General features: G+C 37.6%; 2 protein-coding genes across 2 annotated transcripts; one reads left to right on the forward strand and one right to left on the reverse strand.

Annotated features, from left to right (window-relative positions):
- The first annotated feature begins 4,238 nt into the window (after window positions 1-4,238).
- LOC134796036 (cell cycle checkpoint protein RAD17) lies at window positions 4,239-9,622 on the forward strand. Its single transcript, XM_063767959.1, has 10 exons — window positions 4,239-4,344; window positions 4,423-4,533; window positions 4,622-4,922; window positions 5,442-5,607; window positions 5,971-6,099; window positions 6,455-6,636; window positions 6,925-7,089; window positions 7,460-7,653; window positions 9,219-9,340; window positions 9,435-9,622. Exons 1-10 carry the CDS (start codon window positions 4,330-4,332, stop codon window positions 9,538-9,540), a joined length of 1,491 nt encoding a protein of 496 aa, XP_063624029.1. The 5' UTR covers window positions 4,239-4,329; the 3' UTR covers window positions 9,541-9,622.
- Window positions 9,623-9,763: 141 nt separating this feature from the next.
- Window positions 9,764-14,261, reverse strand: LOC134796059 (RNA-binding protein with serine-rich domain 1-B-like). Its single transcript, XM_063767993.1, has 7 exons — window positions 14,139-14,261; window positions 13,947-14,054; window positions 13,080-13,211; window positions 12,396-12,539; window positions 11,807-12,048; window positions 11,369-11,492; window positions 9,764-10,578 (listed from the first exon to the last, which is right to left on the reverse strand). Coding segments are annotated over exons 1-7 (876 nt in total). The 5' UTR covers window positions 14,141-14,261; the 3' UTR covers window positions 9,764-10,454.
- Window positions 14,262-15,192: the final 931 nt, after the last annotated feature.

The raw sequence follows: 15,192 nt of genomic DNA on the forward strand, positions 1-15,192 counted from the left end.
AATAGTAAAGATATGTAACGTTCCACGGCAAAAGGTACCATTGCCCCGACTGAATATTGGAGTGGCGATAATAATAAGCGTAAGCGCCAGCCGCCATAAGGTACCTTTTGCCGTGGAACGTCACATATCTTTACTATTTCATATCTAGTGAAGTCTAACGGCGCGATATCTTAAAGTTCGAATCGCGCGGGTAGTAGGTACCTACCTACTATTGAATTTCTTTAATTAAACATGTAATGTTTAATATGTGTGACAAATGTATAGATTTAGATATCTTTGAAATAGGTAGTAAATTTTTAATTTATTTTGGTAAATGTTTATTTTAACGACAGTAAGTTTACACCGGAAAGTGGATACTAATTTTTGCTCTGGTTAACTTATAATTAATTACCTTTATTCATGGGGTTTCTATTATTTTTCTTTACTATGTAACATTAATCTCTATCTGGTTTTAAATTACACGAAGTTTTAAAACTAATTCTTGCTGGGATTATTGCGCGGTTTATAAAACGGCGTAAACACTGCGGTTACTGCAGGGACATATGACCTTTTAAAATGACTATTTCGCAAACACTAAAGCATAATCGGAATATTAGGTATAATTTAAGATTAAGCTTTCCTTTTATTTCACTCCTCTGTTTAAGTGGGTATTTATTTATCATTTCTAAGCGTCAGCAACCCTAGCGTTGTGCCGGTGCGCGCGGTGCGGGGAGCGGCGCGTTGAAGGTCACTCCATTGTATTTTTGTGTAGGTATCAAAACGGTAGGTACTTGCGTTTTGTTTGAGAGATAAGTATCAGTTCGTAAGAACTATTGTATAATCTGTGGCGTGAGTCGGACTTAAGTACTTAGTTTTTGATCCGATCCCTACGGGTTTTTAAAAGACATTTTACTCACTTTTCACTAAAAAACATATTGTTAAAAATTGTGTAATGTACGGAACCCTTGGAACGCGAGTCCGACTTGCACTTGGGCGGTTTTTTTATTATACATACAATATTTCTTGTAGAAACGAAACGGCCGAGGTGTAGAGCTAGTGAAGTTAGGGCTTGTAGAGTTAGAAGCTTGGCAAGAGATCTGATAACTTTTTGACAGTGCGAGCCTTATGGTTTCGTCTGGGCAACATTTTACATCAAAATGTTTTTGGTGGGATTTCACTTCTTTTTGTAAGTTGCTTATGACAATCTTCCATCCCCTAATTTAAAGGGTTGGGGGTGATTTACTATTAAAAATCCTGAAATAAGTATCTGGGGGCATCTGTTACACAATGTACTTCTTACTGATTCCCCATATAAACCCTTCACCCCGTAAGGGTAAACTTTGGGGTTGAAATCTGCCTTCAGCCCGTAAGGGTAAACTTTGAGATTGAAATCTATTCTATATCCTTCCCCATAACAATACCTATCTACATACCAAATTTCAACTAAATCGGTTCAGCGATTATTGATTCCCCATACAATATTATCCCCTTAAGGATTAAAAAATTCAAGTTTTTGAATTTATTTGTTGTTTGTGTACTAAAACTATCTTACATATCAAATTTCAGCTTCTTAGAGGACTTCAGGAAGTACCCTAAAGGTATTGATAATCATCAAGTGAGTGAGTCAGTGACGAAATCGAAGTTTTTAGATATGAATAAAATCTAAAGTATAAGAGCTATGCAATTGATATGCTTAATAAGTCCGAGAACTTTGTTTATCTAGTATAATCCAACCCCAAGTTATGAGGGTTCCAAAAAACGACGAAGCGCTTCGAGAAAAGGTAGATAGTGCCCTTGCGCTTTGCTCGTCTTGGCGGGGGCACTGCCGTGCCCCCAGATGTTAAAACATAATAATAATAAAGCTTTATGTTTAGTGACTTTAGTTACCTACTATTTTCGCGTAAACTAGACAATTTTTATATCTTTAGTTAATAAGGCCCAAAAGAATTATTTTTAACTTATTATAAATATCCTCTTGTTGTGAAGTACCAAATATTGTTATTTGTATATGTATAACTCTTAAGTTAAAAACAATAAAATCTGTTATTGTCTACTGTCAAAATTATTATTTTTTGCGGGATTAAGTAATACCCTGCTAGTGTTCAATAAGGCCCACAATAGGACTTTTATAAAAGGTATATTTTCCAAGAGTATCGTAATATTTTTATAACTATTTTGGTATAATGAAGAAACTTCAATAAATAAGATACCTATTTGAGTGAGTTTTTCATAGGTACTTAATATCCTGTTTATTAAAAAAAAAACATTTTAATTTAAGGTGGGCCGTATATAGGCATATACGGCCGACACGGAATATACAATAAAGTGAGGTCACTTACCTTATTGTATATTCAATATGTATACGTGTAATATTGAGCAGTTGGTTTATAATATACATAATATGATATTGACGTTGAATAGGACAGGACATGACAATAGGAACCAGAAATAGGTATATTCGGTCAAACCAATTTGTCAGTAAATAAAAACAAAAAACTATATTCATCCTTTTCTTTTGGGTGCTAGTACTAGTGTATGTCAAAGATAGTATGATGATTCTCTCTATGTTTGAAATGAGACAGTCCTTTGACAAACTATAGTAAAAAATAGTTGTGAATATCATGTACATTTTTATTACAATTTCGAAATTCAAATGTTCTTCCTAATCAACTCGGCCACTAAACTAACTGATAACTTGGTATCCGATCCGCTAACTCGGCGAATGAATCGCCAATTCACCAACTCTCCGAGCCGAGTCAACGCTATCAAACTGCTACTAAGGCCATTCAAAAATAAACCTTAATTCGAGAGCCCGAAGGTTCTTATATGACAAACAATACATTATGACTTAAAACTTTATGGGAAACAAAGGGACCCCTTTAATTTCACGTAATGTCCGCATCTAATTTATATATGTCCACAGTAAACAAACAAATGAATGATAAGAAAAGACAGACAGTGCTGTGAGCGGCAGGTGGGGCGAGGCGAGGGGCGAGGTATAGGTAGGCTATGATAGGGTCTCGGGCGCCGCGCCGGCGACACTGACGGACCAGCGCGGCGTATGTATGAATTTCGCGCCTTTTTAAATATATTTTACTATTACAATGCAAGCTACACACCGAAATTTCTTATTTTCCATAATATGGCTGCGTATATTATTTTATAGTAATAGACTAATTTTTACAGACTCTAATTCAATATTAGATATTATAGGACAAAAAACGCATATTAATTCTAAAGCATATATCTTATTCTTCTAAATTTTTAGCTTGCCTATTAACTTAAGAATTTAGATATGTTGTTGTGGATTTATTAAACTTTAATTCAATATCGACAAAATAATACGCTAATTTGTAGTTTGACTAAGAAGCACGTTAAAAAAATTTCTAATAATTTTACATTATAAAGCGTCATACATATTATAAACGATGGAACTTAAACATTGCACTTTAATTCAATATTAAAAAATCATTACTAAAAATATATAAATACCTAATTTATATCTAACGCTCGTTCTAACTTTTCCTCATATTTTACAAATATGCTTAAAAATATGTCCCATGTCAGATAAGTATCACTTTTTCATCTTTAGAATTATCAAAACTTTTAGTGCAAAAATCCGGTCCCACTATTGGTCTAGATGGCGGAAAAGCATCAGCTGATCGAGTTTAACTGTTAGTTATCTATGGCATCATACGTGATTTAGCTGTTTTTCCATTTTGTATTCTTGTGAAACCGTAAAATATAGCTGCTTAATATAATATAATCATAATATAATTAATATTTATCTTGCCACAGAAGAGCCAAAATAGTGTGTAATGTGGAGTCTTGCAAGTTCGCGCTTCGCGTCTCCTTTGACGCGGGCCGAAATACCGACAAAAAACGGAGAACAAGGCGCGAAGGCGTGAACAATCTGCGAAATCGACGCCACACTCGCGTTCGCGGCTTCGCCCGCGATTCACGCGCATAGTCTGGAGGGGGCTTTACAGTTAAGATACACAGGCACTTAACAGTAATAGTTAACTATAGCTGGTCAAGCAAATGTTGTCAGTAAAAAAAGGCGCGAAATTCAAATTTTCTATGGGACGATATCCCTTCGCGCCTACATTTTTCAAATTTGCCGCTTTTTTCTACTGACAAGATCTGCTTGACCAAGTTTATTTATTTTAAGCACCTGTTATCGACACATTGAAGAAAAATATCCCTTCAAATTGTCAAGTCTCAGCTCAGCTGACTGTCAATGTCAATGGTGTTAAATACGTTGAAAATTGGAGTTCAATTGATTCAATTCAATATTTATATTATTCTGTGCAAAATCGTTTGAATATTAATGATAGATTGAGGGCAACAATGTCCATTCAAAAAGTAATACACGTTAATAACTGTGCATTTAATTAACTAATGTTTAATTGTTCATTTCCTAATATTAAAAATTATTAACAGGAAAAGAAATGGTTCAAGCCAATCTTCGACTTCGAAGATGATGTTCCTCCTGCGAAGCGGCGAAAAAGCAAAGATGGAACCTTGCCTAATTCTAGAACCCCCGTCAAAGAAGTATTGAAGATCTCTTGTTATCTGCTCTATAAAAGTTTATAGGTACAAACATTTTTTTGTGTTCTTACAAACTTTCACATGCTTTCAGAATATGTGCAGTAACACATCAGGCACTGCTGATAAAACCCCTATTAACATTGATCACAAGAATTGGATGAAGAACTTTGATCCGGTGACAACAGAAGACTTAGCCGTTAATAGTAAAAAGTTACAAGAAATTGAGGACTGGTTAAAATTTAATATTCAACACAATAACAGTGAGATATTACTGCTTACTGGCCCTGTAGGATGCGGGAAGACTATTACAGTGCGGACACTAGCTGCTAAATACAAAGTGAAAGTCACAGAGTGGATTACACCCCTGGATATTGATATACCTACAGAATATGGTATGATTGCCAATCCATCTTCTCTTAACATGTACAGGGTAACTTTCCTCAATATCCCCATCTTTCCTAATCTTGTGCTTTGACTATTCATAATAATTTTGCTGTCTATGAAGAGTGCCTTATGTTAGGAAGGAAATTACAGCTTTTTAGGGTTCCATACTGAAACGGTAAAATCGGGACCCTATTACTAAGACTTCGCTGTCCGTCTGTCTGTCACCAGGCTGTAACTGATGAACCATGATAGTAGACAGTTGAAATTTTCACAGATGATGTATTTCTATTGCCGCTATAACAACAAATATTAAAAACTAAATAAAATAAATATTTAAGTGGGGCTCCTATATGACAAACGTGATTTTTTGCCGTTTTTGCGTAATGGTACGGAACCCTTCGTGCGCGGGTCCGACTCGCATTTGGCCAGTTTTTTAAGATGTAGTTAAACAAGAGCTCTGTTCTACTTCTCTAATCAGATTAACTGTCACTAAATACTTACTTTCCCCTTGTTTCTTTCATTTTCAGGAGATTACCAGTTTAAAGAAAAACAATCTACCAAATTCCTTGATTTCATATTGAATGCAGCTAATTTTACATCTCTATTAGATAACAACAGCAGCAAACTGGTGTTGGTTGAAGATTTGCCAAATACGTTTATAAGAACACCGTCTGAATTTACTGATGTTCTACAGTAAGTTAATATTGGCACACAAAACTGGATGGTTTCATTGAACTATTATTACTATGTATAGAACTGGCACAGAGAACCAGTATTTTGCGCCATGAGTTGTTGCTGGCCGACAACAAACTACTTATGGAAGCAGAGAGTGAATCTCGTGACCTAAACGTGTAAGCGTACGCGCCATGAATTTCACGGCGCTTATGACGTTTTTGTTCACGCCCCGCTCCCCTCGCCTACAGGGTGCGATTGCGGCAATTTCATTGTTTGGTATGGCATCTCTATATGAAGTACTCGTAATCATAACTCAATGAGTGGTGTCAATACTTTTAACTTGACTGCCAGATGTCTTACTTATATTGTACCTTTTTTCAGTCATTACAAACAAAGAGCCAAATCACCCATTGTTTTTATATGTTCAGAAAGTCATACAGACAGTAAGAATACTGCTGCAAATTTATTTACACCAAGTTTGAAGGAACAATTCAAGATACATCACATCACGTAATATTTGCTTTATTATTTTTTATGTTTTATACATTTTAATCCTGCTAATGTTTACGACATAGAGCTTGAAAGCATTTGCTATAGCTGTACAGTCGCCATCAGATATATAGGAGCGGTCAAGGCGCTCACAAATATCTGAACACGCCTCTATTGTCAAGGCTTTAGAGTGCGTGTTCAGATATTGTGAACACCTTGGCCGCTCCGATATATCTGATGGCGACTGTATCTCTTTAAATCATTATATTTGTGCGAAAGGTTTGTGCTATCTGCATGTAATGTGTGTAGTATAATATACTGTTTTTGGGATTACCTAAGTCTAAATAACTTTTTAAATAATATGTTTTAATTTCAGATTGAATGCAGTATCAGTTACAGGATTAAAATCTGCCTTAAAGCGAGTTTCAGAAATCATTAGTAAAAATCATACCACCATGTACAACAAACCAACAGCCGAACTGGTAGACTGCGTCGTTAATTCTTCAGCAGGGGATGTAAGATCGGCAGTGTTGAACCTACATTTTGCTTGTCTAAAAGGTATAATTGTTTTTAACCTGATCAGACAATTTACCAAAACTTCAGTAATACCTACTTACTGTTTAATGTGGTATTCTAATGTTTAACCCTTTTCGGCACAAGAAACTATAAGGTTTTCCCAAAAATCGAAACATAAATTCCAAATTCTTAAGTTTAGGTGATTCATTTGAAGGCCAGTCACTTCCCAAAAATGCAATCAGATTTGCCTTTTAAAGGGTTAAAGCAGTCGCTGTAGCCGAAAACGGCTAGGAGATGATGATGATGATGAAAGTTAAAATATAATTACAGGTTCCTATCAAAGTTTAGAGACTGATGTGATTATTGAGAAGGAAACGAAAAGTAAGAAGACTGCAAATAGTAAGAAAAAGCCACCATCAAGTAAATTCGTCTCTCTAGGGAAAGACCAAACTGTTAGCATCCTGCATGGCGTAGGAAGAGTACTAAACCCAAAAGGTAAACATTAAAACATAGCGTCGGGTGACAAGCAAAAGTCACTAACTAACATCATTGAAATTATTGGACAATAAACCGTGTTACAAGTGTAATAAAGTGCATTGTTACTTTAATTTTTTGATAGTACTTAGTGAGTTTTACTTGTCACTCGACGATAGGTAATTTGAAGGTAACGGGTACAATTAATTCCACATTATTATACAAAATTTTGTTAAATTTCAGGGAATACTCCTTAATCCTTTTATTTATGGTAAATAATATTAATTTCTCACAGGCTATGGTATCCTCAAACAATATTGAACCCAGAGCTAACACAAAAAAACACCCTATAGTTCCTAGAAATCTACCATGATTCCTTTTCATTTTTTAGTTGTGGTAAGCGGAAATGGAAGCAGACAATTGACACACCGCCCTACAGAGATAATAGATCAATTTTTAAGTCAGCCAAGTTCGTTTGTGAATTTCCTGGAAGAAAACTATTTGAGTCACTACTCCTCGATTGATCATGTGGTTGGAGCTGCTCTAAGTCTGAGTGACGCAGACTTCATGCTGGGAGAGTGGCGGGTAAGTTCATGGCAAATGTAGACCCCTGGGCATAGAGAAATATAGTAAGACAAGAGTGCTCACTCCATATATCAGTTTTGGTACCTAAAAGACTAATATTTTCATAGTCGCCATCTAGCATCGAGTAGCGAAGAGTCTTATGTTGTTGAGCATTAGCAAAAAGAATAGATAGTATCAAAGACATATGTAACTTCGTATAAGACGAATAAATTCTAAGGAAAAAACGTGCCTCGGAATTCAAGTAAAAGTCATTCTCGAATAGATGCCGCACACACCTTTAGCCTATCCTCGGCTAGATGGCGTGACGACACCGTTTCATATTTAACAATTTTAACACATAGATATCAGTGAATGAACATGGATCAAAATTATATAAAAATTATAAAATCATTTATCCATATATATACATTTTTTGATAACTTTATACGTTTTCATTTTGAGTTTTAGTCGTGTGTCGTTACAATGACAGGACCCCTCTATACTATCAAAAAGAATAGATAGTATAGAGGGGTCCTGTCATTGTAAATTTTGTAGTCACTGTAAATTTACTGCCATCTATCGACACACGACTAAAACTGTGACGCCATCTAGCCGAGGATAGGCTAAAGGTGTGTGCGCCATCTATTCGAGAATGGCTTTTACTTGAATTCCGAGGCACGTTTTTTCCTTAGACTTTATTCGTCTTATACGAAGTTACATATGTCTTTGGCATTAGACTTTCCGGTCGGTGCTACATCTATTGTCACTTGACAGTACTAATACTGCTACTTAGCAGTGCTGATAATTTCGCTACTCGATGCTAGATGTCGACTATGAAAATATTTGTCTTTTTGGTACCAAAACTGATGTATGGAGTGAGCAATCTGGGTTTAAATCTGCTAGCTAGAGCGTGTCATTCAGGAGGACGCGTTACTTGGTCCGTATTTCGTATTGTCACGAGCGTCACGGCACGGCATTAAAGGTTTTGACAAATTCGCGCATCGTCGGGAATGACACGATCTACTTATTACTCGGACCAAGCTGCTCCGCGCGGCAATTGAGACGGCTCGTTCTGTGTGGACCGGTGGACCCGCCTTGTTCGTGACCAAAGAGAATAGAGTGTATAGAGGCGGATTGTCAAAGTAAATTATGTAGCCACTGTAAATTTACAGCCATCTTTCGATAGAACATTAAAACTGTTAGAACGCCATTTGACTTTGATCCTTATTCTTTCACTGATATCGTGATATGTGTTAATTTGTTAAATATTTAAATTAACGCCATCTACTCGACTGTAGGGTCTGTAGGCCAAAGGTTATGGCGCCATCGCTCGAAAAGATTGCACCATACCTTTGGCCTACTCTCGAGTAGGTGGCGTTAATAATATAATAACACATATCAGTGAAAGAATAATGATCAAAGTCAAATGGTGTTCTAACAGGTTTAATTTTCTGTCGAAAGATGACAGTAAATGTACTGTAGTTACATAATTTACCATCAGAGTAACTCTATTTCAAATTCTCTTTGTTCGTGACTATCTCCTCAAACTGCATAACTCTTTTTAACACAAATTATTCGATTTGCAGGAAAAGATGTGTCAAGAACATGGACTATACACTGCTGTTGCTGGACTGATGGTAGCTAATAAGGCACCAGTCTCTGCATGGAATCCAGTTAGAGGGCCAAAGAGCATGAAAATTCAATACCCGTGAGTGCTTGGTTACTTTCCTAAATTTATTGCACATTTATTGTTATTTAATGATTTTCTATACTATACCTACTATGTTCTGTACTTTTTTCAGATCGCTACAAGAATTACCTTTACTAGAACCAAACTATTTATATAAGGGAAAAATTTTAGTAGCAGATTATCAAACATACTGTAAAATAATAGGCAAACAACAATGACACTAAGTTATTGAAAATACCTAGGTACAAGTGTTTATTAATTTTATGTATGTAATATTTTAAATAAAACGACAATTTTTTTACACTATTATTTATTTGCCCAACATTCTTACATTATGAAATCTTAAAGAAATTATTAATACGCCAAGGGAATGTATCTTAAACAGCTCTTAAGACTGTAACAGATGTGGGAGCTTGGGATCTGAGGAAAATAAAAAAAAAGATTAGTATTACAATTTATTAAGGTCAAATGTCTCTGATTATACAAATAAAAATTGGTACTGAAATACATTAAACACTTCACCAATATTCAGTTCTTTGGAGCTTCACTGATCATTCACTGTTTCAGTTTCCATTTTGCAAGCTTTTATAATGAGAAATTTGCAAGTTAATTATAACCATTGCATTCATGACACTATACTTACCTTTCTGTAGAATCTACAGCACCAGTTCATTTCAATAGAGAGGGAATCGGATTCATACTTACCTCATGCAAAGGCTCTGGAATGTGTCGTGAGATGGAGTTAATTTTGGTATACTTTCCTCCAAATGCTTGTAATTTTATCTGTTTGATGTCTTCAATGCAAACATTAACTTTAGAACAAGTAATTAAAGCCCGGATTAAAATGTACCAAACCTCCAATACCAACTATGTATTTCATTGTGTAATAGGCTAGTTTCCTAGTAAGTAAACATCGACAATGTTCAATATAATATAAACTATGTCATCAATCATCATATTATGCAAAAAAATCTTTTGTTCGATTAAAAGTTCAAATTAAGTCGAGTCAATTAAGATCAAGTTCACGACTGCCACGAAACAACATCACCTACAGGAAACTAGTCTACCGGTGTGACTCGCACCGGGTGTGTGTGTGTGTGTGTGTGTGCGTGGAGGGGTGGTGGTGGCGGGGCTAGCGGGAGGAGGAGGAGGAGGACCTGGAGCGGCGGCGGCGCGGCGCGGGGCGCGGGGAGCGCGAGCGCGTGCGCCGGCGCCGCGGCGGCGAGCGGCGCCGCACTGGGCTGCGGCGGCGGTACCTGCAAGGGACATATACACTTCAATATCATACGCTAAACTATACATACTGCATTGCATGGACTATAAAACACTAAGGGCCAGTTGCACCAACCACATTTGACAGACTGATCAACGTCAGCCAGCGCCCCCGGCGCTTTACTATGAAACTTTCCATACATAAAAATTTAGCGAACTCTTTAACGATACGAACAGTTTGGTGCAACCGACCCTAAGACACGAGAATAAAACACGCCACGGATACATATATACTTGTTACTAAATCTTTCTGCTAACTTGATCGATTGGTATTGAATTCTTAAGTCTCTGTCATTTGGACTTTCTTTTATTGAGTCAAAAATAATCCCGAGGTCTTATCCCCCGACCTATCATGTGTCGACGAATGCATGTAAAAATGTATAATACCAATATTTTTGTTTCCTTTAGACTCGCAGGAATTAGGGATCATTTAGACGATGCCAGAACTCGCATGCGAGTTTCATACCATTGCGGGTTTTGATTGGTCGATTGAATTGGACGTAATCCACAGTCCGCAATGTAACTAAAATCGCATGCGAGTCTGCGCGCCGTCTAAATCAGCCCTTAGTGTGGTAGAATTAGTATCGTGCGAAAGACGTCCGAATCGTAAAGTTTTCGCCTGCGACTCGCGACTTCACGGTCAATTTTGTTAGACGTCCATTTGTCTCATCAAGCTGTTCGACCGATTTCAATCCGGCGATTATAATACTCGAAATAGAAATAAAATATAGCATGAAATTAGCATTATCACTAGCAGTGCAGACGTGTAGGTACCTCGGCGGCGAGTGTCGGCGGAGCGGGGCGTGGCGGGGCGGCGGGCGCGGCGCGGGCGACACGCGGCGCGGCCGTGACGGGATCAGCACCGGCGCCGCCGTGATCTCCTGCCCGTCAATCTGCCCTGGAACCACATGCCCACTTTTTACATTTATTCCAATCATGTTAAGCATGCCAGCGAGTCGACAATGCATGATCATAATCGCATCACCTTCCCGTTCCTTCTTCATCAATTAATGCGTGTGTAAATGGTCACACACGTACATGGCGTACATGCTTTAACTTTAATAATGATTGGAAATCATCATTATCAATCATCATCAGTGAATATATCAAATCTATTACATGTTTTGGGAAACAACTTAAAAACCAATAAGTTATTATCACTGTGTGTTTTATAGCATAAACCGCATACACCACAAATAAACTATGTCTTACCTCCATCCATATGTTTCATTGCATTTTCTGCTTCGTCGGCATTCGTGTACTCCACGTAGGCGTATCCGCGACTGTTGTGCGGATGCAGGCGATCCATCGGGAACTCTATAGTTTTCACAGTGCCGTATGTTGAGAATATCTCTTGAAGATGGTCTTTGGTGACATTCAGAGTCAATCGTCCGATGTGGATGCGTGTTGGACGCGGCGGCGGTGAACGTTCTCTCTTTTTTCTTGCTGGAGATCTAAAAAAAAGATGAGTCAATTATATACTTACTATCTATACAACATAACTTTTGAGATAAGACATGTGTGATTGACATAAAATAAATGACCAAATAGCTTTGAAGATTATAGCTGAAGATTTACCCCCTTATTCATAAAACTTTACGGGCCTGATTTAGTTAAATTATGTTTTATCCTTTTCTTACAAATACATAAGTCAAAATGACAGATAAAGACAAATAATTATTAGCTAATTGAGGTTTCTTGCGCGTTTATGAATAAGGGGGTTAGTGAAGACAAAACTCAACACAAACCAGGATAAAGTAAAAAATCGAAATAAACTGCAATTTACATTTCTGTTTCATACCTCTCATGCTTGTCCTTGCTTTTGGCCTTGTCATTAGACGATGGAGCTGAGATCTTCTTCTTGTCTCCAAGTGGTGATCTGTCCCGAAGCTTCTCCCGGTCCGGCTCTCGACGATCCTTCACTGGACTCTTCTGCGGTGATGTCCTAGATAAAACATTGTATTTTAAGACCAAATCTGCAGAAAATGAACTAATAAATTTTATTTTAAAAGTTTCTTATAGCTTAATTTAGAGAATGTGGTTGTTTCTGCATAAATAAAAAAATTTAATTGGTCACCATATGGCCAAACATGGGTTCCATTCTAGCTAAGATTGAATGCATGATAAAAATTATGGTTAGTTGCACAAATCTCATTCTGTCTAAGTTTGCACGATTGGTTATGGTGTCAACCTGACCCTCCGCTGATGGTCAGTGCAAATCATTGGTGCACACCACATCATCGCGAGTCATTCTCAGCTAGATGCCAAAATGTTCATAGGAGACAAGAGGCGCATGAGCAGCAGTCAGCTTTACATCACCCCTACATGGCAGCTACAGCCGCTTATGCTTCAGTGCTGACGCCCATCAGCACTCACCTGTTGACATTATTCTAAAACGCTCCCTGTTCTTCATACATATTGACCTGTCGGTGTGATATTAAACCAGCCAATAATGAAGAGTATATATTTCTTTAATAAAACTTACTTCTTCTTGGCCCTGGAGCGGTCATTGCTACTGCTGCTGGATGAGCTGGACGAGGAGGAAGATCTTGAGGAGCTGCCGGAACTACTTGAGGAGGACCGAGACGATGACCTTGATGAACTGCTCTCTGATGAACTGGGAATAACAGTGGGTATTAAAAAAATATGTTTTAGAGATATATTTTGTTCCTAATACCTACAGCAATTAGTATGGTTTGATATTGGGGAATAAATTAATGTGTCACAATCACCTATTCATGGCATTGCAACCATGGTATTACAGATGTGTTAGGTCATCATCATCATCATCATCATCATCATATCAGCCCTTTATCGCCCACTGCTGAGCATAGGCCTCTCTTCTAGTACGCCACTTGTCCCGGTCCTGAGCTAATCTCATCCAGAAGTGACCCGCAATTTTCCGGATGTCGTCCACCCAACGAGCCAACGGACGCCAGGCCAGGTGTGTTAGGTCAAATTAATGTTTGTATCTGTTATAAGATAAGCTTTATTTTGAGCTGCCATTTCTCTGTTTAACATGAATGGGATTGTCACACGTCAGTTATTGTATGTATACAAGTTTGGCCCATTTATTTATATTATACATACTATACGAAAGCCAACTTCGGCGGGAAAGCATATTACCTGTACGGAAGAAAAACTGACACAATTACTGACCGCCGGCGCACAGCTTTTATGCGGTTTATGCTTGTAAATTTAACCGAACCTACTAGGTAGGCCTCTTACTGTGCATTTTACTAGATGCAGCAGTTTCCGTACATAACCTAAAATTAAATGTTATATTCTGGTAAATTCAGATAAATGACGATTCGTTTCCGCAAAATGTAACTTAGTGTCCAAAAAGATCTACCTGCCGCTGCTATCGCTGCTACTGGATCCTGAATCGTCCTTTTTCTTCTTATCCTTTGGTTTCTTCTTGTCTTTATCCGACGTTGCTGAGGGTGATTTATTGCGAGCCCTTAAACATGAAACTCAATTTATTTACCCATACACAATTCATATTTTATATATCACAAAAACAACACATTTGATAGAAACTTACATTATGTAGTCAAATCACACAAATTATAACAAATTTACAACTCGCGTCCTATCACTCCTATCAATTCAATTCGGCCGGCAACCAATCCAGTCCACCATCTTTTTTTTAACCATCCATTCATTCGTTCCATTCATTCTTTGTATGTTGCCAGCCGACAAAAAAGTGAAGGCCTTTACAAACGTTTGCGATATATCGGCCCAACAGAGTGAGATAGAGTAATAGTTAGAATGAGACAATGGATCGAAGCCACTGAACATTGTACAAAGAGCTCCTTGAAAGGACTGCACACATCCTTGGCACAATATATCTAAAGCCCCCTACACACTCGCGTTCGCAGCTCCACACTCGCGTTCGCGGCTTCGCGCCGCGATTCGCGCACGAGTGTGGAGGGGGCTTTACTTAATACAGAATTTTAAATGGCGTAAAGGCGTATCCAGATTAGTAAATTTTTTGCCATTCTGATTAAATTGCCCGATCGAATCAGGACGTGCGGACGCAAACGCCAATTTGGCTCGCCGAATTCAACCGCCGATAATGACCGATATTACCTATAAAATGAGGTGCGGACGCAAGAATGCCAATTTGTGACGCCAGTATTTTCGTTCTGGAGCATTTTTTTCAATTTAGAGGGCTCCAATATCACCATAAATCTAAAATTGGAGATTGACGCCAATTTCATTCGTCTGGATACCACTTAAGTATAGACGGTCAAACAAGTTTGTCAGTCGAAAAGGCGCTAAATTCAAATTTTCTAAGGGACCATAACTCTTCGCGCCTACATTTTTTAAACTTGCCGCTCTTTTCTACTGACGGAAATGGCTTGGCAGAGTTTATATATTCACTATTCACTATAATATATATTAGTGAAGTGGAACATGCCCACATCTATTATTATTCCATTATGCCTTAAATCCTTTAATTCCTTTTTTTCTTCTTTGCCTCTCTTACTTATTTTCTGTTTCTTTTCTGCTTCTTTGTAAGCTATTATAGCCTAAACCGCTGAACTCTGTCAACCTCGATAAACTGTTCTTGGTGAAAGGTTTGAAAATAGTTT

Source organism: Cydia splendana, chromosome 13 (genome assembly GCF_910591565.1).
Source record: "Cydia splendana chromosome 13, ilCydSple1.2, whole genome shotgun sequence".
In the NCBI taxonomy this organism is placed as follows: Eukaryota; Metazoa; Arthropoda; class Insecta; order Lepidoptera; family Tortricidae; genus Cydia; species Cydia splendana.